Genomic DNA, 22,559 nt, shown 5'->3' on the forward strand with positions numbered 1-22,559 from the left:
ATAATATCTAATTTAGATTTTATTGGGCTGTCTAGCCGGCACTCTGTAGTTTACCTAATAGTGACATACAGGTCATAATGCTTGTGCTGAAATCATACCTGACTCAAATCAGGATTTTTGGCCTTTTAAAGCATATTCCTCAAAGTCTAATAACAGCTTTGAATTTAGCATAGGGCGATGGCTTTCCGCTGCGTCAAATCAGACGAAAGTACGTCAATTCAAAGAAAATTAATAATGCCATCTATATTCAAATAGATTATCTTTAATTATTTGGTGGTTAATAATAACAGATTCGACGAATCATCGATTAAGTACATCAAGTATTGTCTGAATATTCCAAAACGATTTTTTAATAACTAATATTTTATAATATTAACTCCGACATTTCACCCTTTGAAGCGGTATCCCGAATAACAAGCATCACCAAGAAGGAGACAGATGGAAATAAAGAATACATATTAAGATACCACTTTCCTTTTTCTTCTTTCCGGAATCTTGACATGTTTAATAGGAAAATACGATGTATTAAATTAGAATTTGTATTATGCTGTTCGCTAGATTCAACTATAAGGACGGCTTAGATATCCGGCGTTTGTTGAATCCGATGGTGCCTTTATGCCATTCGTAGTTTAACAAAATATACAATTCCATAACTTGTGTCAATGCTTCGAATATGCGAGCTGAGCGCGACTCGCTGCATTTGGGGTAGATTGGGCATCGACCCATTTTGGCCAGCGATTTTGACCATATCACAAAACAGCACATGCTTTTGAAATCGTCAAACCCGATTGCCGTTCCAACTGTATCTCGGGTTCTGCGGACGAGAGGGGCCCGGACCTCCTTATCCTGTTTTGTGTGTACGTAAAGTTGTCACCTGAGTAACTGCTTGGCCCTAGCAAGTCCTGTCTCGGCTTGTTTCGCCCCGACAAGACATGAAATCGTGATGGATGTCTAAGTTGCCCTGGTACGGCCCCGTACAACTCGTCACTATGGGCGGCTAATTGAAGTCGGTGGAGAAGAATTCTGTAATACAAGGGCGACATTGAAAAAGTCGAAAAGAGGCTTCTGCATAATATGTACAATAATAATTAACACTATAAAAGAAACGAATAAAAATTCGATTTGAGAAATGAAAGTTATAATGACTTAAAGGCTCTAGTATGTTAACTTGCCAGTTCAAGTAAGGCGCTTGCAAATGCGCCTTGCAAAGGCGCTTGCCAGTGAGACATTAAAGATTCCATAAAACTCCAAGTAGATTATTTCATGAACTTCCGATTTGTCTTAATCAAAACATTGAGCAAAATTCAAAACACATCATCTCAAGCGTCGCGTTCCAGACTTCTGGTTCGCGGTGAGTACACCTCCTTTTCTCAGAAGTAGTGTAATTATAATGTGTGTGCCTTCTAAACCTGGCTTCCGCGGGCTAATTTCGAAACCAGGCGTGAACATCCAGTTCAGAACAATGCTTAGAATTAAAGCACTAGTACAAGGCATAAAATTCAAAGCATCGATTTTTCTTAAATATTATCAATTACTCTGGTTGCGCAAGGAATCGTTTTGGCATTTGCCCCCATATTCAGATTGCTTAATAAGCTGGGTTATAAACGGCCGACCTTCAAAGACTTATTTAGCTAACCGCGGATTCGAACTCCAGTTGCCCTAGTGACAGGCAACAATTTAGATATAAAATGGTATCGAAGAGAGAAAAGAGGAAAAGACAGAAGTGTCACAACGTTGATCACATGGCATCCTACCTGTATGTCCCCGTAACCATGCTCTTGGCCCCGCTATATTGACATTCGGCCATCATTTTATCGGTAATTCCAAACTCATTGAGTTGTTTTCGAACCTTGATCTCTTCTTTGCTCTGAGGAATCGTAATTGCAGATGCACTGCCCGTCGCTCTCATCTCCAAATCGTGGTCTTGCAAGGAACTTTGATCGGGTGGCTGATCTTCAATTCGCGGGCAAATGTTATACTTGTCAAGCGGCGTTGGAATGATTACTCCATAGAGAAATCTATGAGACTGGATTTGCGCAAGGGTCAACCTATTCTGCGGGACCATCTGCAGAATACCTTGAATGAGGTCTTGACATTCGGACGATACACAGGATGGTACCTAGGGAGAAAGAAACAGTAATCGGTTAAAGAGAAATTTTTGGAAAACGTGCCATGCTATTAAAAATCTTTTTTTACAATTTTTTTCAGAAACACGAAGCATTATCGAGTTTCATTGAATTGTTTACTATATTAAATGAATTATTATTTTTAAATAGTTTAGATACTATCGTTTTAGTAAAGAGTCGATTACGCATTAAAATCCAGCAATCAACAAACGATGAAGCAAATTGTAGAAGCATTTCAGATAGAGACGACAACAACAACCAAAAAAATTTTTTTAACCTAGAAATGTTCTTTAATAGCGCTGGTATCACACATAAGGTGAATCAAACTGGGTGCGGACCTTTTGATGAGATCATTAACGCCTCATTGTTTGGGCTAATTACTTCATAATACATAATAAATTTCCTTCATTCGCGTTTAATAGTAGTACTAGGATGAACAGAATTCTAAGCCTAACGAGCCGAAGAACAAGTAAAGCTATCATTGACATTGCCGTTATGGGCCATTTCTTAAGGCTCTATCGAACTCCACTCTGTAGATTATCAGGCTTCATAAAAAAATAACCGTTTTTCGTTTATCACGAATAAGCTTTTTTATACGCAACTATTTAAAATAATCTAGTTTTATTAACACATGTTTTATAAATATCGAGGGACTTCAATCGGGGACTTTCTGAATTTAACATGCAAGCACCGTCTTTTTACTGGCTGGCTGGCTGGCTCGCCAGCGTGCACAAACGAAATCAGAGCCGTTTTGAAACGTGATGAGGGCCCTTGATGTAATAATACGCAGTGGGTCCAATGCAGGCCTTAAATAATGATAGGGCTAATCATAACTCAGACCCAATTGAATTCCGCGCATCAATTAATCATCACGCTTACCTCATACTGACCCTCAAGTATCAGTTTTCTAAGCGCTGAAACGGTTGGCGCCGTAAACGGCATTAGGGCACTGACAATGAAATAGAGCATGACCCCCAGCGCCCAGATATCAACGTAAGGGCCAGGATATTTTTCTTCTCTAAACAACTCCGGGGCAGCGTATGGTGGCGATCCACAAAACGTTGTGAGTTGCTCCTTGAAGCTTATCGTGGTACTAAAACCATAATCGCCTACCTGAAAGAATGATGGCAAGGAGATGATTTATTAACTTCGCATTTCGAAATGAAAAAGAGAAAACAGATAGCGGTGAAGAACTTTATTGCATAGATATTGCGGGTTAAATATCATTTTATTGAAACGGCCATTCGGCAGCTGCGTGGTCTTTTTTTGTGAACCGAACACATACATTTCCAATAGACGTACCTTAACGTAGAGATTTCCAGCTAAAAAGACGTTTTCTGCCTTGAGGTCGCGATGAACAATATTCTGCTTATGCTGAAAAGGTAGCAGAAAATAGTTAAAAAAATACACATATTTTCAAAACAACTGACACACTCTCCAAACCAACGAAAATGATGATTGCGCGCTTGACGCTAAACGATAACAAAAAAAGAAAAAAAAAAACATATCGTGACTTTCTCGCGTCTTTACTTGGAAAACACGTTATTTGTACTCGCCATGTGGTCGACCGCCGAGCAAATCTGCGTGAAAATGATCTTGGCGTCACGCTCTGGGTATGCGCCTTTCGAAGAAATACGTTTGAATAGTTCACCACCTTCAGCGAATTCCATCACAAGGTACACCTTCGATAATGTTTCCACTACCTAGCATTGTTTCAAAATGAAATAATCGTTTTATGACTGTCAGATTCGAGATTTTCATAATTGTATTTAGCTTACTCCACTAATGACGATCTATAAGAACTAAAGGCGCTCACTTGCAAACTCCATTCGGATACACGTTTATTTTGCGCAAGGAAATGTACAGATGTATTCTGTTCCGCGCCTGGGTTTGTGGTATGAGATATTCTCGAATTGGTAATCATCTTTGATGACTCGTAAAATCGCTATGACATCCAGTTACGATCACGATTTACCTCGTATAATCGAATAGCATTTGGATGATGGAGCGCCTCCATAGTGGAAATCTCTCTGGTAAGCATGCGGTGGGTCTTCTGGTCTAGCTTACCTTTATCAATAATCTTGATAGCTACCTTTCCTGTAAGGCAACAAAATAATTAAGCTAACAGCCAAAAAACAGAATCGCTATACATGTATAGGGACGCTTTCAATGAACCACCGATGCTTGGCATTTTTCTGAACAATAAATACATCATAACATTACTGAAGTCTGAACGGCTCCAACGAGCGACCTTGTACTCGATGTTTTAGCCAAGCTTTACCTAAGTGATAAGCAACAAAGAAAGAATAGAAAATATTTATCTACTAACAATGGCCAATCGCTGCGATCTTTTATTTGAAAATAACACATAATAAACAAGTGATTTTGGAGTCACCTATGCACATGACGCTATCAGTAGCTCTAAATATTAAACCAAATATCTGACAGTGTTGACATCAGCACTACGTGAGTTGGTTTTAGAGCCCAATGAAATACTGCTGCATAAAAATCAGAACGTATTCCCTTACCTTTAGTAAGACAATGTGTCGCAGCCTTTACTTGGGCAAAGTTTCCTGACCCAAGCTCTTCATGGATGCGATAAAGGCCAATTCTTTTACCCAGTGAAATTTGTTTTTGCCACTCATGGTTAGATTTTAATTGCTTGAGTAGTTTAGCATATGGAGTGAGGTCCTCGTCGGATTCTTTAAACATGAACACAAATCGACACACGTATAAAATACGATTATTAATTAAGAATTAATTAATTAATTTATAATTATTAACTAAAGACTAACCAATTGGTTAAGGAAACGTTTTAATTAAAAAAATGAGGCGCCTTGATTTGGCGCTTGAGGGCTGATTAAGCAAAAATGACTCATTTTGTGGCATCATAGAAAAGCTAACATTGTACCATTGTACGCAAATCATTTGAGGAGAAAACACACCAACCGTATCATCCAACGGTGTGATTCAGTAGCCAACGAGAAATCTTTAAAAAGCACAGAGTTATAAGTAGATTCTGTTTAAAACTTAACATGCATCTCGTTAATTCGTAGCGGGTTTCCCCATTACAAACGCCATTCTGCACTGCGCAAGTGTCAATACCTCAGGTGTAAGTGGCCTGTGCAGCATTTCCTGATAACTTTAAAGCTACTTCCTTTCCGCTCGTAAATTCTACTCTCATTATACCTTAATACGAAAAAATTAAACAACAAATAGAAGTTCTAAATATAATACTAAGTCACCGTCCAGTGGAGAAAATATTAAATAACAGGGTACTAGTAGTAGTAAAATGCAAAGCAACTACAGAGCCCCTGAAGGTTGTGATGAAACACCCCAAGCACGAACGATTGCACGGTACCAATGATTATGTCATAATATTCAGGTCAAACGATGATTTCTCGTACGACATGGAATCTATACGAGGGAGACATAAAACACTACTCATACTTTTGTAGCTCCTGTTCATTACTACTCATTTACGAATATTGATAATATTCGTGTCATCGTATACTTCAGCTCAGGTGAAAGCCACGCGTATGAAGTGTTTGCGTTACGATAATTAAACCTCGCACTAATTTTTCTTGATAGGATTTTACGATACATTGAATGGCCGATTCACATCAATGATAAGAAATAATTACAGCATTAGGCGTCCATTTAAAATATCACTTATTTAACTCACTTATTAATGAACAATCAGAAGCGCATAGCATTCTGTTTGTTTCTTTAACCTCTAAATTAAGTTAATTTAACCATATCACTACTACATAAACAAATTATTATTACGAACGCTACGATGCTAGCCTTAATCGCCGACACCAAAATGCGCTTTCCATACTTATAATTTTTTTAATTAATTAACCTATTAATTTTAGTTAAATTAATTAATTAGAATTTAGTCCATTGTACACCATAGGATACATTCGTACAACTTAATTTTGGTTCATCACTAATTTAGTTTATCACTAATTTAATCAGACTTTTCTTGTTCTAACTTTACTGAATGTCTATCGTTCATCGTATATTTAGTCCAAATATCAGATCTCTAAAAACAAGTCAGTCATTGATATAATGAAAATAAAGGTCAATGATAACGTAATTATTTGGCAACATTTGCCGGGACTCGAATGGCGTGCTGCTGCTGCTGCTGCACATTGTGTAAGCGTTCCCTTTGAAATAGTATTTTCATCGTACCTATCCACCCCGGACTATATATATATATATATATATATATAAGCATCAGACTCTCATTTAGCATCAATAATCAGGTAACAATATGGTTTTATTTATGCATTGGCTTCTCTTTATATCATTTTAGAAAATCGATTCCTTAGTTCCTCACACTGATTGATCTGTTATCGTGTCCGATAGTGATTGTAAAAACCTACCTCGTCAAGCATTTACCTTCACATTCTATCCAATAAACTTAGTTTCGTAGTTAATACTCCTTTTCCTATATGGCCCTTGTTGATTCAACGGTATTTTCATTCAAACGGCCTTATCGTCACTTTTTTCAGTTGATCCTAAATAATTCTCAAAGGATCTCTGAACTGTGGCATTATCGACAAACCGGCCGCCGTACAATTCCGCAATAAATCCGAGTCCGTAACAATAATAATCTAGAAAGTATTTACAATGATATTTAGATAGACACAAGCGTCAACTTTTCGCACGAACATTTGCCTAGGCAAGCCAAACACACACACGTGAACATTTCCCTTACACAGCCATATACAAGGCAATATGTGAGCGTAAAATAAATGTAATTTACAACTGATATCGGTGTCTTTGATATAATTGGGCTTTTGAAAATGTTCCGTTGTTTTCTATTATCAGTGTTAACATTAATCACGCTGTGATACGGTTCCACTTCTGCTTAGTGGAAGAGCTCAATGTTTTACATTCGGACCTCTTTCTGTCTCTGCGTACGATTCTCTTTAACATTTTTTTTTTTTTTTTTAAAAATTTCAATTCGTGTTTGAGTGCGGAGTGGCGCATCTTTTCGAAGTGTCTCTAAGCACGTTCGCATGGATTCACGGCAGATCTACCTGTTCATGACTATACGTGTATCTGCTAACCGCTCGCATGTATCCTTTCAACGTCCGAAAAGCAACCAGGAAACAAAACTACCACAAATAGTCACATATTCCTAAAGATCTATGTAATGTTTCATAATAGTAACGTCGACTCGATTCATCACTGACTGTTGTTGCTTATTTTCGTGTATCAATATCGGCTTTCTCCGGTCGCGTTTCCATCCGTGTGCTACGTCTAGTTTAAGTTGTTAGATATTATTAGGAATGAGACACAAGCTGGAAGTCAACTCTCAAGACAACCGTCGATCCAATCGAATATACGTTTTCGTCTACCTACACCTATAGCAATACATAGACATGTTTCAACCGCCTCTATTCGGCTAAGTACGTCGAAACTACCGGTAAGCTTAGATGCACTCTGTATTAATTAGGATTGTGTTGCTCCCCTGCACGGCACGGCACGGGATACAGAAGCTCCGCCGAAACGACGTGATTCGACGTAATCAAGCAACTTCGTTTACAATTGAGCGTTGGACTGGTCCGATGAAAATATTCGATGGTGGGGATGGATGGAAGGTATAACGAGAACGTTCCTTAAAGACTCTTGCAAAAGCTACAAAATTATTATCTGCAAGAAACGTTGAGATAACCGCGGACCCTAATTGGCAGGATTCCCGAATTGCTGGGCAGCACGCACAAGCATGCTTCTGCACCGCTGAAGGTCATTGTTAAGAGCCCTCATATTATTATCTGTAATACGGGCCTGAGTGTCGACCAAGTAAGTGTCGATGTGCCCGTTTAGGACGTTAATAACAGGGCGAAATTCAGCTTGAGGAATCAGGTCAGTACAGTCGGCCATTTTATAAATAATCCTCGTTGATATGATCATTAGATGCTCTCTCATACCTCGCATTTGCGGTCTCTGGTACAGGTCATAATAGATTCTCTCGATCGACGGCCAATCTTTGCCGCACTCAGCAAGAATATTAGCTAGCCACAATGGGTCGACTTGGGTGTTGAGGGCTATCCTTTCACAGTGCGCGACTATAAGCTCGACTGGGAAGAAGTTACGTCCGTCCTTAAACACTAGACATGCCTTGCGAAGAACACCAGGCAGATCATTCTTTCTTGATGCTTGTTCAATGAGCTTCGTCCACAAGAAGTTGATCAGATTTACGTCCGCATGTTCGACACACATTAACAGACGGAGTTGACACTCGGGGAGGTCGTACTTCTCCGCAAACTGCGTGTACAACTCGTTTATCGGGTACAGTCGCATCGAGATCGCTTCGCGTTCGTTGTTTGGCAAATGACGAGCGATTTCCTCTTGAATTCTCGCCACCTCAAGCGTCTCATCCACCTGCTGTTGAAGCTCGTTGGTTCCACCGGATTGTGCGCAGAGCGATGCCCTTGCTAGGTACGTCGTGCGAATCTCCAGTGGCAGCTCACCTTGCCAGTTGGCCAGATTTAACCACATATGCACAGCAGACTCGAGCTTTTTGTGGACTTCGTGATGGCGGGCAAGCAGCTCCAGCGTCGTGATTGAGGTTGGCTCCCTTTCGGTCCGATGTCGCAGGTATTTTTCTAGGCCTTTCGATCGTAAATTGATTAGTTTTTCACGCTGATCGGTCGCGAGAAGCCAATCGAATACGCACATATGAAGAAGCGGATCCTGTGACTCAATGCACCGCGTTAACATTTCATCGTACTTTTGCTGGTTAGCCACGTTATTCTCCCCGGGGTCAAGCTGATCTTGGGGTCGTACTTTTCGGTAGAGTCCGTCAAGCATCGCGGTCACGAGTTGATAGCACTCTCTGCGCGCAATATACGCTTTACGGCCCCGGTCGTCGTCTTGCGGTTCACCATGTTCATAGTGGTCGTACGCGAAATTGTGTGGGTCCACATTATGGGCAGCCCATAAGCAGATATTCAGTAAACCCTCATAGTACCGGGACGAGTCGAGGATGCGGCAGACCATCGATAGGTGCAACGCCTGCACGGAGACCTTTCGACAGAGTTGGAGCGCCTGCTTGAGCATCTCCTCTTTCTCGCGCTCGTTCGTGATCTCACTAGCCTTTGTGAGCATCTCGTACGCCTCCGTATACAACGCGTCCTCATTGCCGTAGATGGATGGACAGAACTCTTTAAGTTTATTAGAAACGACTGCCGTGGTTGCACCGTCACGCAAATATGAATCAACGATAGATGTCGCCAGCGCGCTCAGTAACTGCTTATCGCATAGAATGAATTCCCGCACAGTGATTGCTTTCAGATAGTTGAATAGTTCCGGTTTCATGTTAAGTGAAATCGCTTCGATATCATGTTCGGCTGTTACGCGCCATAAATTTAGAACTTCCATTGTGTGCGTGACGAGAACAAGTAAGTTGTTCACTGAGTTTTGCTCTTCGAGGATTGCTTTTCGCTTCCATTGCATAGCATCCGTGGCAGGCAACACTTGTGAGCGAATATACATGTTTGAGCCACCGGGGGCGTTGCAGAAATCGTGTAGGAACGTCTTAAAGCCGTGCAGTTGCTGAAGTACCGGGGTGAGTGCTGCTGATGTAAGCACCAGCGAAAGTCGCGCCCGTTCTCCGGCATGTGGCGGGGCCTCCTTCGCCAGTTGGCTCTCGAAGATCGGTCGAAGAATCCTCGAGAAATAGACGAAAATTGAGTCATGCTTGAATGAGTGTGCAAATGACTGGTTGAGCGATTGGAAGTTGGTCGTGAGACCGGTCATTGACCCTGGTGGATTATTGTTATCGATAATTTGTCCTTGCAATTGTCCCGGCTGGTGCGTAAGCGCCTGTTGCTGCTGCTGCGGCATCTGCGATGGCATTTGCTGATTCTGCCTTGACATGTCTCCAGTGTATGGGTGAATACCGGGATGTTGCATATACGTGGCAGCTGTCGGGCCAATTGGACTCACAGGAATAAACTGTGTGTTCATATAGGGGGGCGGGCGAAATGGCGTACTCATGGTGTGTGGCGCACTGAACTGCCCGCCTGCACCCGCGTACGGCTGCTGTTGTTGCTGGTGCTGGAAAGGTATGTTCATCGAGTTCATCATCGTCTCCTGAGGATGCGTATTCGGGAACGGCTGACGGAATCCACTGGAGCTCGGCATCGTGAGTGCTACGTCAAGCTGGGGCTCACCGCCGTAGTAATTGAATGCCTCGCTGGCCCAACGTGACACCTGCGGGACGATATCGCCATCACAAATCAACTGCAAGCACATGACGCATCCTTCGAGGTAATTATAATACGCGAAGAACGTCTTGATCGGATCGTCGTGCAGGGCGCCGCGACTCTCGCTTAAGAGGTGCCGAAGTTGTTCCGTTGGCGTCATCATCGAGATGATCTGACAGCCTGCGAGAGACACCATAACGAAGCGTGATAGGGAATTGTGACTGCCCTGACGCTTCCGACGCCCTGGCGTATCCGCTGGCGAAATTGACCAAATATTTCGATCGACGACCATAAAGCTATACGTTTCGACGAATTGATTTGCGCGCCGGAAATGCGCGAAATGGTCAACTGCGATGAGGAAGTGTCTATTGGAAATCATAATAAAAAAAAAAGAACATCTTTCATTAGACGAAAAACAGGATCATTTCGGAACTATACAAGCATATAAACATAGTTCAACAAGTTAATAAACTTGATTAATGATATTTCACAAAGGTCAAGTATATGTGATGCAAAACTACCGTAAGAGAACGACAGAACTTCATTATCTATTTTTATTCTCCATAAAATCAATTTGTATGCTTTCATGTATGCAGCGGAATCTGTGAATGAGACACAGCAAGTTTAAAAAAATGACCAAAAAATTGGATAGATAATATCGACACTTTCTGTAACTTACTACTAATTACTTTCGACAATACCTACTTTGAAATAAACAAAAATAAAGGTAAAGTAGAATGCTTAGCATATACCCTGGGTCAAGGATGCAATACTTACGATATTCATTTTTCTCCTTGAAAAATGCTTACGTATTGTCTAACGTTTTGTAGTGTAAGTATCGACAATAAATTTACAATCATTTACCTCGCTGTTACTATAGTTCATTGAATTCATCAGAATTGATACGTGGCATATTTTCCAGCAAATATATACATTACGTACCTGTTTTCGTTTTGCTGGTCAATCATTAACGACGCAGATTCAATGTTGAGCCCATTTGAAATCTTGGTAATTTTATGTGGCAATGCCAATGGTAACCGAACATGCAGAGTCAACAAGAGACATGGCCTTCCAGTTTTTGTTGCCGGTTCACACGTTGTTAGAAAGATCCGCGCACCGGACTGCGTGAACGCGACCAGATGAACGGCGCCAGCTTCGTCCACCGGTAAACTTTCGAGGTGAATCACTCGACGAATTTGTGTCGGAACGCAATCTGTTACTGTTTTCAGCAGGGTATCCTCACCCGCTGAAGCGACATAGATCATCTCTTGACCATCCTGACCGAGATCATAGACAGAAATGATCCCTTTATCTGAGAGTGTGTACAGAATTTGGCGAGCGTTATCGATACAGATTTCAGTGACAGGGTCCGAGCCACGGAAGAGTGCCGGTAGCAGGTTGTTGAGCAGAGGGAACCGTGAAGAACAGTTTGTCAATTTACAGAGTGATTGGAGCCAGCCGCGTTGGGCGAAATAACTGAATTCGTATAACGAACCATCCTGACCCCCTAGAAAAATGCGGCCGTTTCGTGCGCCCTTAATTTTCGTAACGACAATATTTTCAAGTGGATAACTATAAAGTGGTTCATTGACAAAATGAAGCTCGATGTCATTATTGGCCGAGTTTTCAGCCAGTGTCACACCGAGTATTGCCACTTCGGAGGGAGTCGCTACAGCCAGCAGGTAGTGGACGTGGCTTCTGAATATGTTCGGTTTTGGTCGGACCAGATCGACTGCCAGAATTACGTTCTCAATACCGTCATAATAGACAACGCCTTTACCAGTGCGATAGTTCCAAATAACCAAATCGGAGTCGACAGCTGCCCATGCCCTTTGAATCTCCGCGAACACTCCCGTCTGAAATTGGCACCGCATTCGTTGGAAGTGTTGAACGAGCTCCGGCGGAAGCGTAGTCCGGTTCTCTTCGCGGACAATTTGACCTAACGGCAGTTTAATATAGTCCGTTTCGCTGAGACCTGACCGGCTTGGATTAGTAAAACAGGCTTGCCCTCCGAGGGCATCGATTAGCTGGGATGAGGCTTTATCACGTTGCATGTGCGCCATCAAAAGCCCCATTGATGTCTCGATCCGCTCACGAGAACTGGGCATAGTCTGCTGTTGCTGTTGCTGTTGATCCATGATGGCTCTATCTTAAATTTTGCCCTCTGTTAGAACTGTTCAGTAAGTTGAGGTGAATATCCGTTGGTACGACTTGATTCCCCACTGCTCAAAATAGGGAAACACGGATCGAGCTATCAAATCTCGTTCTGGCGTTTTACTTTGGCACTACTACAGACATGCAACAACAACCGTCAGACTATTAAACTCGCGAGAACCTTTTACGCTGTGCTTTCACAAATCTTAGGTTTCCACTTCGGAAGCATGTGTAGATAGGTAGAGAAGACGTAGAAAAAAGTAAACAGTAGGTTAATTCTAACAACCTATCTGGTTTGTTAGCTTTCTGTGGGCCCCGATTTTAATCGATTGACGCGGGTCAATTCGGCCAACATCGAGGAGGTGCAAAGAATGACAATCTCAAAGCAATCGGCGATCATTGAAATCGAATTTACCAAACACGAAACGTAACGATCTAATACCGTTTCGTTTGCTGCGAGTGTCTTAGTTCAAACGAAACCGTTTTTTGCCTACAGGATCCAATAACACAAGCAGGAAAGGGTATCACTTAAAGCCCAGCGGTTGGCAAACCCTCACACGGGTCCCGAGCGAAGGTGAAGAAATCGGGTACGGAAGCTCTGCCTTCAGATCATTTGGACCGCAGCTAAAGTTTAAGAAGTCTCTGCTATTATGTTGAGCCAGCGACACCATTCACTATTGAGTCTTTGGTTTAGCGCGGCACTCGTAGCGAAATTCCCTCGTACCGCCGACACCACACTTTAGCGCTCACACGCGCGCCCAAACAAAGAACAACACCGACTCATAACAACATCGGCAAATCCGACTGGCGGACAGACACAGATCGGGAGAGCGGCCAGGTGACGCGGTTACTACTCGCAGGCAACTAGATTTAGCAAGCAGAGTCAACTACTTAACCCGGGAGAAACAGCGCGACCGTGGATTCGCAATTATAGAATAGAGAACAAAGAACAGTCTGCAATGGATATTATTATTATCATCAATAGTACTAAGAAGAGCATTCTTTCATAAAGGTAAACAGGAATCTACATCGCAATTGGAATAGTTAATGACATTTAAACGAGAATATTTAATATAAAAATTCACACCGAAACGTAATCATCTAAATGTACGTACCACACACGAAATACGCTGCTGGTGCATCAGCCACAGATGCTGTGGATGAGTTCAGTTCTGGCAACACTTTTGAGCATAAGACTATTGTAACTTAAGCAAAACTTAGACACCCAATCGTTCTAAGGTTAAGAAATAGACACATGTGTAGCATCGACCGAGAAAAACTAACCACGCCATTTTCGGAAATGTCTTTTCCAAATTCTCAATCATGTTTTTTGTATTCACGAGGTGAGACTTCCATATTTCGAAATCATACCGATGTTTCCATTAAATAGATAAAGTGTTGATTAGTTTAGTCGTTACCAATTAGTAAATCAATTGAACAGTAACCTATATACACCCAAATTTCATCTCGCGGGCACGGTCGTAATCTATGTTCTCATATTCTCTGAAACTACTGCGACATTTTCATCGAACCACCCATCAACTTCTTGTTAATGGGCTTCAGTGAAATTGGATTTATTAACAGAGTAGTACGTTATAGGGCATTTCAAGGATGTGACACCAGGTGAGCTATAACGAATTACATAAGCATAAAGACGACACACAACAGTAAGGTAACACAACTGCTCTGCTAAGCCTACGAGAGCTGTTTCTATACCGAAAACAACCAATTAATGAGATAGGCATCAAAGCATTTTATGTCTGTATTGAAAACGTTCTTCTATTTTGACTATATTTACTTTCTTCCATAGATTATTTTATTTATTATTAAAATAGTCTATGGAAGTAAATCAGTTTTAAAGAACCTCAACGAATATAGAATATTTGCCCCAAAAAAAGGCAAGCCGTTTCCTTGAATAAATCATAATATCTAATTCATTTATTAATAGTAATAATAATAATATCCTACTTTAATTCAAATTAAAGATCATTGTATGTTCATGCTTGCTCCTTCGCGCGGCACTCCATAAGGCAGTTAGTAGTAATGTAGTAAGTATAATTACTTTTTCAGTAAATATCATCCATAGATTGCCTTGACTCAACAGATAATCACCTATTGTCATCTATTGACAGAGCTTGCTCTGTATGCACACATAGAAAGCTCAACAGCAAACAAAGCAATGTTTAGACTCTGTGAAATAGTAAAGTTATATAGATTTGAGTAAGTTTTTTTTCTCACATAAGAAACTATGTACATTACTCATTACTTTTTCTCTATTGGTCGTGCTACCTATATGTACTTGTTAGATTTCGTAAGTGATACAATTCATACGAAATAAAATATTAATCTTTCTTTCTTTCTAGTCAACAAAGTCTGGTCCCCATTTAACTGGCGCGGGAGAGTCTCAACGTTAGAATTAAACGTTGTAAACTGGTATTCCTCAAGCTATCATGTTCCTTGTAAACGTACTATTCACAAAGATAATTGACCTACCATCTGCACGCTGTCAATCAAGTTGTCTCTCTTCATAAACACTAGAAGTATCAAAATTAATCAAGGGCTTCAGGAAAGCTAGGTGTTCAAAACAAGCTTTTCTTGTATCCAAACTGCTCAGTGATTCATGACTCGTTTTCAGATGTTTTTCCCCCAACGGGGCAATTAGCGACAGCAAATCATAAGGCAATTATTAATAACTGAAGATAGCGGGACATAAGTCTGATTTCCAGTTTTCCTAGCTCATTTTCGCTTGGTGATAGACAGTATATTTGGAATCAGGCTGAGCGTAACTGATCATGCCAAGCGTGGAAATTGCGTACGGCCTGCCGAAATATTCACAGTGTCTGTCTACCTTAACGTAAGGCCGTGTCTAGTTGAACCAACCAAGACTGGCGCGGATGGCCACTGTGCATCTTGTTCAGTCCGTTGCCATCGCCGCTGATTCAAACTTCAGCATTGGCAGATGGTTAGAATGGTATATGGTTATTTGTTGCCAACAGACATCTATGGAACAACACTTTTTTGCTGCCGCTTTTAGTACAGTTTCGACAGGGTCTTTCATCAGTAAATTTACGGAAAAAAAGAGAACGTGTTGAATTTCAGCGTTCCCGCCTCCCAGATCACTACTGCCTCTTATTTTCTGCTCTCTGATAATTGCGATCAGCGCAAATCGATCAGTCAGAGCCCCGCAGTTTCGGGGACGTTCGTTACAAACGGTAGCAGCGGCTGTGGAGATAATGCGGTCGCATACGAAATTCGTCTTGATCGTAGCAGTCTACTCGGGAGACCAGCAAGGATGATCGGGTTTACAGTGGCCTAATGCGGCCTTGTGCCGTTTAGCTGTATCAATTAGATCATTCCAGCAACATGAACGAGGCCAAGGGCAAAGGCTTTTGAGAAAAAGCTTTGAACGTGGCCCTCGGTGATTGGGTGCGATAAGACGCTACCGCCTTGGACTTACGGCTTCGAATACATATGCGAGCATTGAAATGAAGAACTTAAGCAATGTGTTAGATGGTATCGCGGTAGAAGTACATGGGAACAAGGGGTATGACAATAGTCTTGAAATAAAGAACTGAGTTTAATAAAATAAATATTAATAATAAAGTTGACAAGGGGGTATACAGTTTATTTGTGTGAGGTAAACAACTTTACGTTTATGGAAGGCCTCTTATGAAAGTACAACTTTATTAATTCACAGGTGTTTATTTAGTATGAAATACATACGAAGCGCAGTATTAGTGCTCTGATTTTTCGTCTTTAACAACGTACGGTTTTTTTTGGTGGGCCGATTAATGCCTGCGTCCCTCGTTGTTCGATACGACTGTCTAATGAATAGACAGAATTTCTTGGGCCGGGCACGAAAAACCTTTACAATCACGAATCGGCAACGTTGTCTCTACGCAGGCAAAAAAGCGACACAGTAGTTTGATCAGATCAGTTCTGATCTGAGGGGATCCTGTAACAAAGTTTGTGGTCTAAGCAAACAAGCTCAAAGATAGTAAAAAGTATCTGATCTACTATGTTCGATATAAACTATAATATCGTGACGTATATGACCGTATATAAATTAAACTGTTTCAGTAGCCATTATGATGCTGCGGCGTAATCGATGCAGTCGTGCGTAGTAACAGCGTAAGTACAATGTACACTGACAGCTTAGGAGCAAATGCTATTCACGCCGTTTTGACATCGTGTTCCGAAAAAAATGCAGCAATGACCAGTGTCTTTCATTTCCGTCAGACCTTCTGTGGTCATAAACAGGTTTTCAGAAATTCTTGGGGTTTATTGACACGAACGCCAATAAAAACGACTGAAAAAGGACGAGTCATAGTGCACAAAATAGATTTGAGCAAAAGTGTGTCGTTGCATCATACATTAGTTCGCGAGCGGTCATATGTTTTAGGTAATGTTACATGGACAGACAAATTAAGTATGAAGTTAAATCTGTTAGGTAGCAATACTCCTCTGATCGCTCAGTGGTAACAGGTTTGCCCATTAAACTTGAAAGTACGTGAAGTGATTTAAGTTCGTCTAGGCACACTTCGTTTCGAGCTGGGAGAAACCAGCGGTTGTGCGCAGTGTTTTACCTATCCAGATGGACGAAACGTGGTTATTTAAGCTTGGCTAATGGGTATCGAAGTAGTACGCAAAATTCATTAGTAGATAATTAACATGCGCAGAAATCTAAGTGTTATGATGCAGACATGTAATTAAAATTGTTTTTATTACAGTAATTCTACGGGTCGTCAACGTTGCGCTGTAAGTAACGAAAGGCTGATATTCCCAAAAACAAAGATAAAAAAAAGGAAAGTTATATAGGTAATAATCCTATATACATAAGTAAGTTTTTAGGTCATTCGCGAGAGCCGATCTGCGTCGGGAAAACGCGTTAACAGTACCAAACTGGCATATCTAGTAAATTTGATAATTAAAATAAAAATAAGTTTTTTTCCTTCAGTTTTGCAGTTCAATGTGCGAGTTATATTTTTTACTTAATAGATAATATCATCTTAAAATTAAAGGTTATTACAATTATTATCTATTATCAATTATTGCTATGAAATGAAGGCAGAATAAAAACACTTTTAAAGCACAAGCAAATAACCATCCTAGAGAACTTTAAGAGTTCCTTTTAGAATATTATCAAGCTTTTCCATCAGTTGAGTCATGCTGTGTTACTTGAAAGAAACAAAATTATTCCCCAGGAGTTTTTTTTGCTAAAAGTGCGTACGGCAAACAGGAACAGTGTTTGTTTTTTTGTCTTATTTCTGTTCTATGTTTTTAGTGAATGTCCTAGACGATTAGGTAACATAAACATACGGGCTGGGGTGAATGCACAAATTACATATTATATGCGTAGGAAAAGAGGGAAGCCGAATCTCATTGAATCGCTGATGGTCGGTCAATGGTACGGCAAGTGGCGGCAATGATGTAATAACCGGTATTCTTACGTAGTACTACAGCGTTGTAGAAAGGCTTTTTTCATTAAAAAATAGCGATAATTTAATTTTCTTTCCAGAAATTAGGCCACCTGTCACGTTTTTTGCTATTTGCTGCCACAAGTACTTTTTGTCTATTGAGCAGTCTGTATTAATTAATCACGCTGATGATGACGCTTTAGTAAAGTTTTGTGCTGGTCATATTGTCATCAATCTATATAAGTACGCTACTGGTCACACTATAGGTACTAGCGGACAAAAAAGGTCTCATGAACAACAACAAAGGTGAATGAAAAAAACTACCTCAATAGCTGATACTAATGTATCAACTATTTTTCTACTACCTCGATACAATCTAACGATACGCGGATAAATTTACTATATGTATCTATTGGCACTGAGGTAACTACAGCCGTATCATCCAAGTCATACATATTCACAATTGATGTCTAGTTTATCTTTACCAAAGAGTAGATAGGCTAAACGATTTATAGTTTGCGGCTTGACATGCATTTACCTCCTATAGCAGCAAAAATCGATACGGTCGCTCTGATTAGCGAACGACTTGTCTACAGTGACAGCAAACACGATACGGTGTAGAGACCTTACAGGATTGGGACACGAGGATCCTATTCGCTTCGATAGGTTTCAATGCAAGCCGTGTATAGGCACTCCTCGTACGAATTGTCTATTTCGGCCATATCTAATATTTCCCTGTGCGAGCTAACCGAGTGAGTGTATCCACGTAAATAGCAATTAGAACTTTATTCAATACTGGTGATGGCTGTTGGTAACGGCATAACCAAGGCTATTAGGAGTTCATCCTGAATCTTTTTGCATTTGAGCGAGAAATAAAAGAGCTTTCTATTGCAAGCCAATACCACAAAATCATGGGCAGATAGATGAATACGCAAAGGGGCCGCCTGAATGCAAGTAGAGTTACACTGAGCCAATTCTAGTCTATAGAGAGTTGTGGCATTTACTGAACGATCATGGACATGCTGCAGTGGAGCTCTCCATGTTGAACTATTATTACCCGCTTATATATATATTTGCCATTAAACAAAGCCAAGGAGATACATTAATGAAATTTTGCGTTATTAAAAACGCTGACACGGATGTAGCCAATAAAAATTTAAGCGAAATATTATACCGGGAGCCTCTCATATACCTTTACCATTCCTATGATACCCTGTCTTTGCAGATACCCATAGAGCGAGGACATCCTAAACAAAAGCGATAATCTTCAATTTCAGCAAGCGAAGTCCGCATACCTCTGATTTCAATTGGTAAATCTTCCAGACGGTATGACCTAGACCTATCGCCACAACTCAGCATCGCTTTCGCTTTGAGAAAACATTTGACAGCTCAAAAGCTTTTGACACCTTCTTTCGAAGCTTTGTTCTAAAACTACAGGTGTTACTTATTCACTTGAATGTAAAGCAAACACGTAGGCGTGCCTTTTGACAATTTCCTTAGTCATAAACTGCTAGCAGGGCTAAATATTGTCTGATAGCAATTCAACTAAGATACACCGAAAATAAGGGAATGCCCAAAGTTAGTGAGATGAACCCGCGTTTAGATAAAACCTCAATTCGTGTATTTTTGTTTTTATATTAAAGGATGATGCATTCATGGTTCTCAATACGCAAAAATAGGCTATAAACATTACTCGTGTACGGTTAAAGCGCCATTTACTCCAACTGTGGATCAACATATTTTTTTGTCGAAATCAAACACCTGCTCAGTGACAACAAATGAATTAAGTTCCATCACACAACTAGTCTAATCGGCTCCGCTTTGCCCAGCATCATGAACAGTTGTTTGCTCATTTATGATGGTAAAAAAACGTAGCAAGGTACACCTTATACAACAGGTGCTTACTTCATTCATCATACCATATTGCCAAAAAATCGGAAGTCACCTTACTCAGTTGGGGAGGCTGCGAACAACCTTCAATTGCATATTTCTGGGAACTTGTTGTTGCCACCGTCATGCCGGCAGAGCTATAACTAGAATTATTTACTCGTCTGTTGGGTCTAGCCTTAATAATTCCATAGTAAGCAAAAAACCTTTCAAAAAACTGTTTCAAGTTACTCAAGGTTGCGTTATTCTGCACTAAAACATTTATTGACTACTAAACGACCTGTAACACAACCTACTTTGCCCCCACAGTAGATACCAATGTACCCGACTATTTTCGATTTTGCGGAGGGGAGCACGCCTACATATAAACGTTAGTTCAAGCATCAATAGAAGAGTATTAAGGCGTGGCTGGCGATACGCAAACACGTGGTGGCGTTGCGTCAGTTCCACAACCACAGTCCGATAACCGCTATACGCGGCGCCAATTTTTGAATAGTAATATGTGAATCTACACGCAACGTCTCATCCAGCGCATAGAATTGCAGGATTAAACAAGTGCATCTGCAGCGGAGACCTCGAGAGAAAATGAGAGTTACTGAAAATTTAACGACCATTTATAGTGAAGTGTCGGGGCTATCAAGGCCATTAGCTGTTCGAGAATATACAATCAGGCCATACATATGCAATCCGTTGAGGAGCATTCGACACGAAAAACAGCAGCTATTTTATCCAAAAACAGGTAGAGCAGAAACGCAGACCTGGAAGTCTACACGCAAAAAATGCCCGGGCAAAGCAAGGATCTAGAAAAAGATTTTTCAAGATATAAACGGCCACAAATAGCTAAACATGTATGCCACTAACCGTTGTCCCGAGCTTCCTCGACGTTCGTCAATCGGCTACTATTATGTTTGCTACGTTTTTTTTGGTTTTTCGACGAACTCGTGCTCCTATCAATTGGTTTTTCAACACTCTGAAGCACCACAGGACTTACGCTGTTGCTTTTTTGGAAATGTCCGAACCGCCCCATCCTTACTTATCCCGTCACTAATTAGATCGTCTTTTTGCATTACAGGCCTATACCAGTGTCGGCCTAATCGCCTTTCTCCCAATAAATATCGCCCCTTGTGATGTTGCTCGCCTGGACGATTGATGAGGCGTCGCTCTTTGATATGTAGTCCTCTTCTGAGGTATTGTTGTCTGAGCTGAGTGTGGACGTCATTCGATTACGATAATATTTGACCCAGTCGAGCTAGATCGAGCGATTCTCTGGTCTCGTTGCAAAGTGCCCAACGCTCCGATATCAGCTACAGTCGTACCGGCATCATTCAAAGTGCCGTCAAACCTTCCACTTCATGACGAGCTCGTAGTTCGATGATCGTAACGTTGTGCTGACGATAATGTGGCGGAGGACGAGAAAAGTTTGCGGAACCCACAGGGTTGATCTGTACTTGATTTGGTAGATTGGGCTGGGTCGGTGAGATGACGTCGTCTGCATTGCCGTTTGTCTTCGCCTGGAAAGACCTCGGGGTAGGTGTTGCTGGCTGTAGTGGGTCACTTGGGTCGGCCAGGTGATCACTTGGGATTGACGATCGCGATGGAATGACGGTTAACACGTACGCCGACAGGATATAGGCGGCGGGCATACTGAAAGGTATAACAATGGATAAGAATGGTGAGAACAGATACATTCAATATACAGTACGTTGAAATTGGCATCTCTGTGTGGATTTCCAACGACGGCGATATGCATGGCGCAAAAAAGGTTAAACTTGAAAATCGTCCAATACAGTGTAAATGTTGTAAAACATGCATGAACCCCAGTATGGGTCCCAATCAGATATCCGTAGGTGGGCCCTTTTCGGGAAATATAGTCGGTTCTCTGATAGTATATGAAAGGCACGTATGTAAATGTACAGACCTGATTTTTGAGACATCACATTAACATGGTAGCATATTACCACACAGTTACTATCTTAGTTATTTAGCATGTTAGCAGGAATTCACGTGGAACATAAACGAAACGTAGACAAGAAAAACAAATACGCTTTTTACTCGTAGATTAACTTTTTTTCATTTCAGATTAACTACTAACCACTCACGATTTTATGTTGATTCCGAATGACATAATAGTGATCATACTTTGTTACTGAATAAATTGTGTGATACTCGCTAAGATCCATGACGCTGCCGGCTAAATTTAGCGGGAACAGACAAAACAGATCAAACTGAGTAAGAAAACTTGTAATATAACTATAATTAAAAATAAAAAGTATCACTTGTGTTTCTAGCTGAAAACAGTAAAGCGTTTTTTTTTTTTTCAATGTAAACACAGACAGTTGTACCCTCAGTCAGAACTTAGAAATCCTGCATACGCTAGCTATATCGCGCAGTTTCAATACTGCGTGGTCAGTCTTGGCTAACGGTCATGAAACGAACTTCTTGCTACGTCAAAAACGATAAGATTCGATGCCACATCGGAATGAAGAAATACTTAGTCTTCACATTTTTATAGTTTTTGCGGAGTACGGTGTTGTAGTAATCAATTTTTTTCTTATACGGTAAATAATGATTAAGACAAGCTTGATTGCTTTGCCAGATTCGGAAGTTTAAATTAATTTTCAATTGCGTTCCTCTGTTCTATTTCAAATATTCTCAAATACTCCCCGATACCAAATGTATGCATAGCTTCTTAACGTTGTACGTCCTTAACTTAAAGGCAGAAAGTCAAACCTCACCTAGTAAACTATACT

General features: G+C 40.9%; 2 protein-coding genes across 2 annotated transcripts; both read right to left on the reverse strand.

The window, feature by feature from the left end:
- Positions 1-6: 6 nt before the first annotated feature.
- LOC111268321 (serine/threonine-protein kinase NIM1) lies at positions 7-20,843 on the reverse strand. The gene is made up of 8 exons (XM_022847225.2): positions 20,671-20,843; positions 4,655-4,828; positions 4,102-4,223; positions 3,683-3,829; positions 3,429-3,500; positions 3,006-3,239; positions 1,755-2,119; positions 7-1,023 (listed from the first exon to the last, which is right to left on the reverse strand). The coding sequence occupies exons 1-8, from the start codon at positions 20,834-20,836 to the stop codon at positions 750-752; spliced, it is 1,554 nt and encodes a 517-aa protein (XP_022702960.2). The 5' UTR covers positions 20,837-20,843; the 3' UTR covers positions 7-749.
- Nup154 (nuclear pore complex protein Nup154) lies at positions 6,380-13,283 on the reverse strand. The gene is made up of 2 exons (XM_022847224.2): positions 11,294-13,283; positions 6,380-10,716 (listed from the first exon to the last, which is right to left on the reverse strand). Exons 1-2 carry the CDS (start codon positions 12,487-12,489, stop codon positions 7,824-7,826), a joined length of 4,089 nt encoding a protein of 1,362 aa, XP_022702959.1. The 5' UTR covers positions 12,490-13,283; the 3' UTR covers positions 6,380-7,823.
- Positions 20,844-22,559: the final 1,716 nt, after the last annotated feature.

This window comes from Varroa jacobsoni, unplaced genomic scaffold, assembly GCF_002532875.2.
Source record: "Varroa jacobsoni isolate VJ856 unplaced genomic scaffold, vjacob_1.0 scaffold_1275, whole genome shotgun sequence".
NCBI lineage: Eukaryota > Metazoa > Arthropoda > Arachnida > Mesostigmata > Varroidae > Varroa > Varroa jacobsoni.

Bases quoted from the DNA above. Each gene is read 5' to 3' on its own strand.
- Nup154 (XM_022847224.2), bottom strand. From the start codon at position 12,489: ATGGATCAACAGCAACAGCAACAGCAGACTATGCCCAGTTCTCGTGAG. The intron at 10,717-11,293 runs GTACGTAATGTA...GATTTCCAATAG, and splicing joins GACCAGCAAAACGAAAACAG to ACACTTCCTCATCGCAGTTG.
- LOC111268321 (XM_022847225.2), bottom strand. From the start codon at position 20,836: ATGGGGCGGTTCGGACATTTCCAAAAAAGCAACAGCGTAAGTCCTGTG. The intron at 4,829-20,670 runs GTTAGTGGCATA...TCATGTTTAAAG, and splicing joins CGAGGAAGCTCGGGACAACG to AATCCGACGAGGACCTCACT. The intron at 3,830-4,101 runs GTAAATCGTGAT...AAACAATGCTAG, and splicing joins ATGCTATTCGATTATACGAG to GTAGTGGAAACATTATCGAA.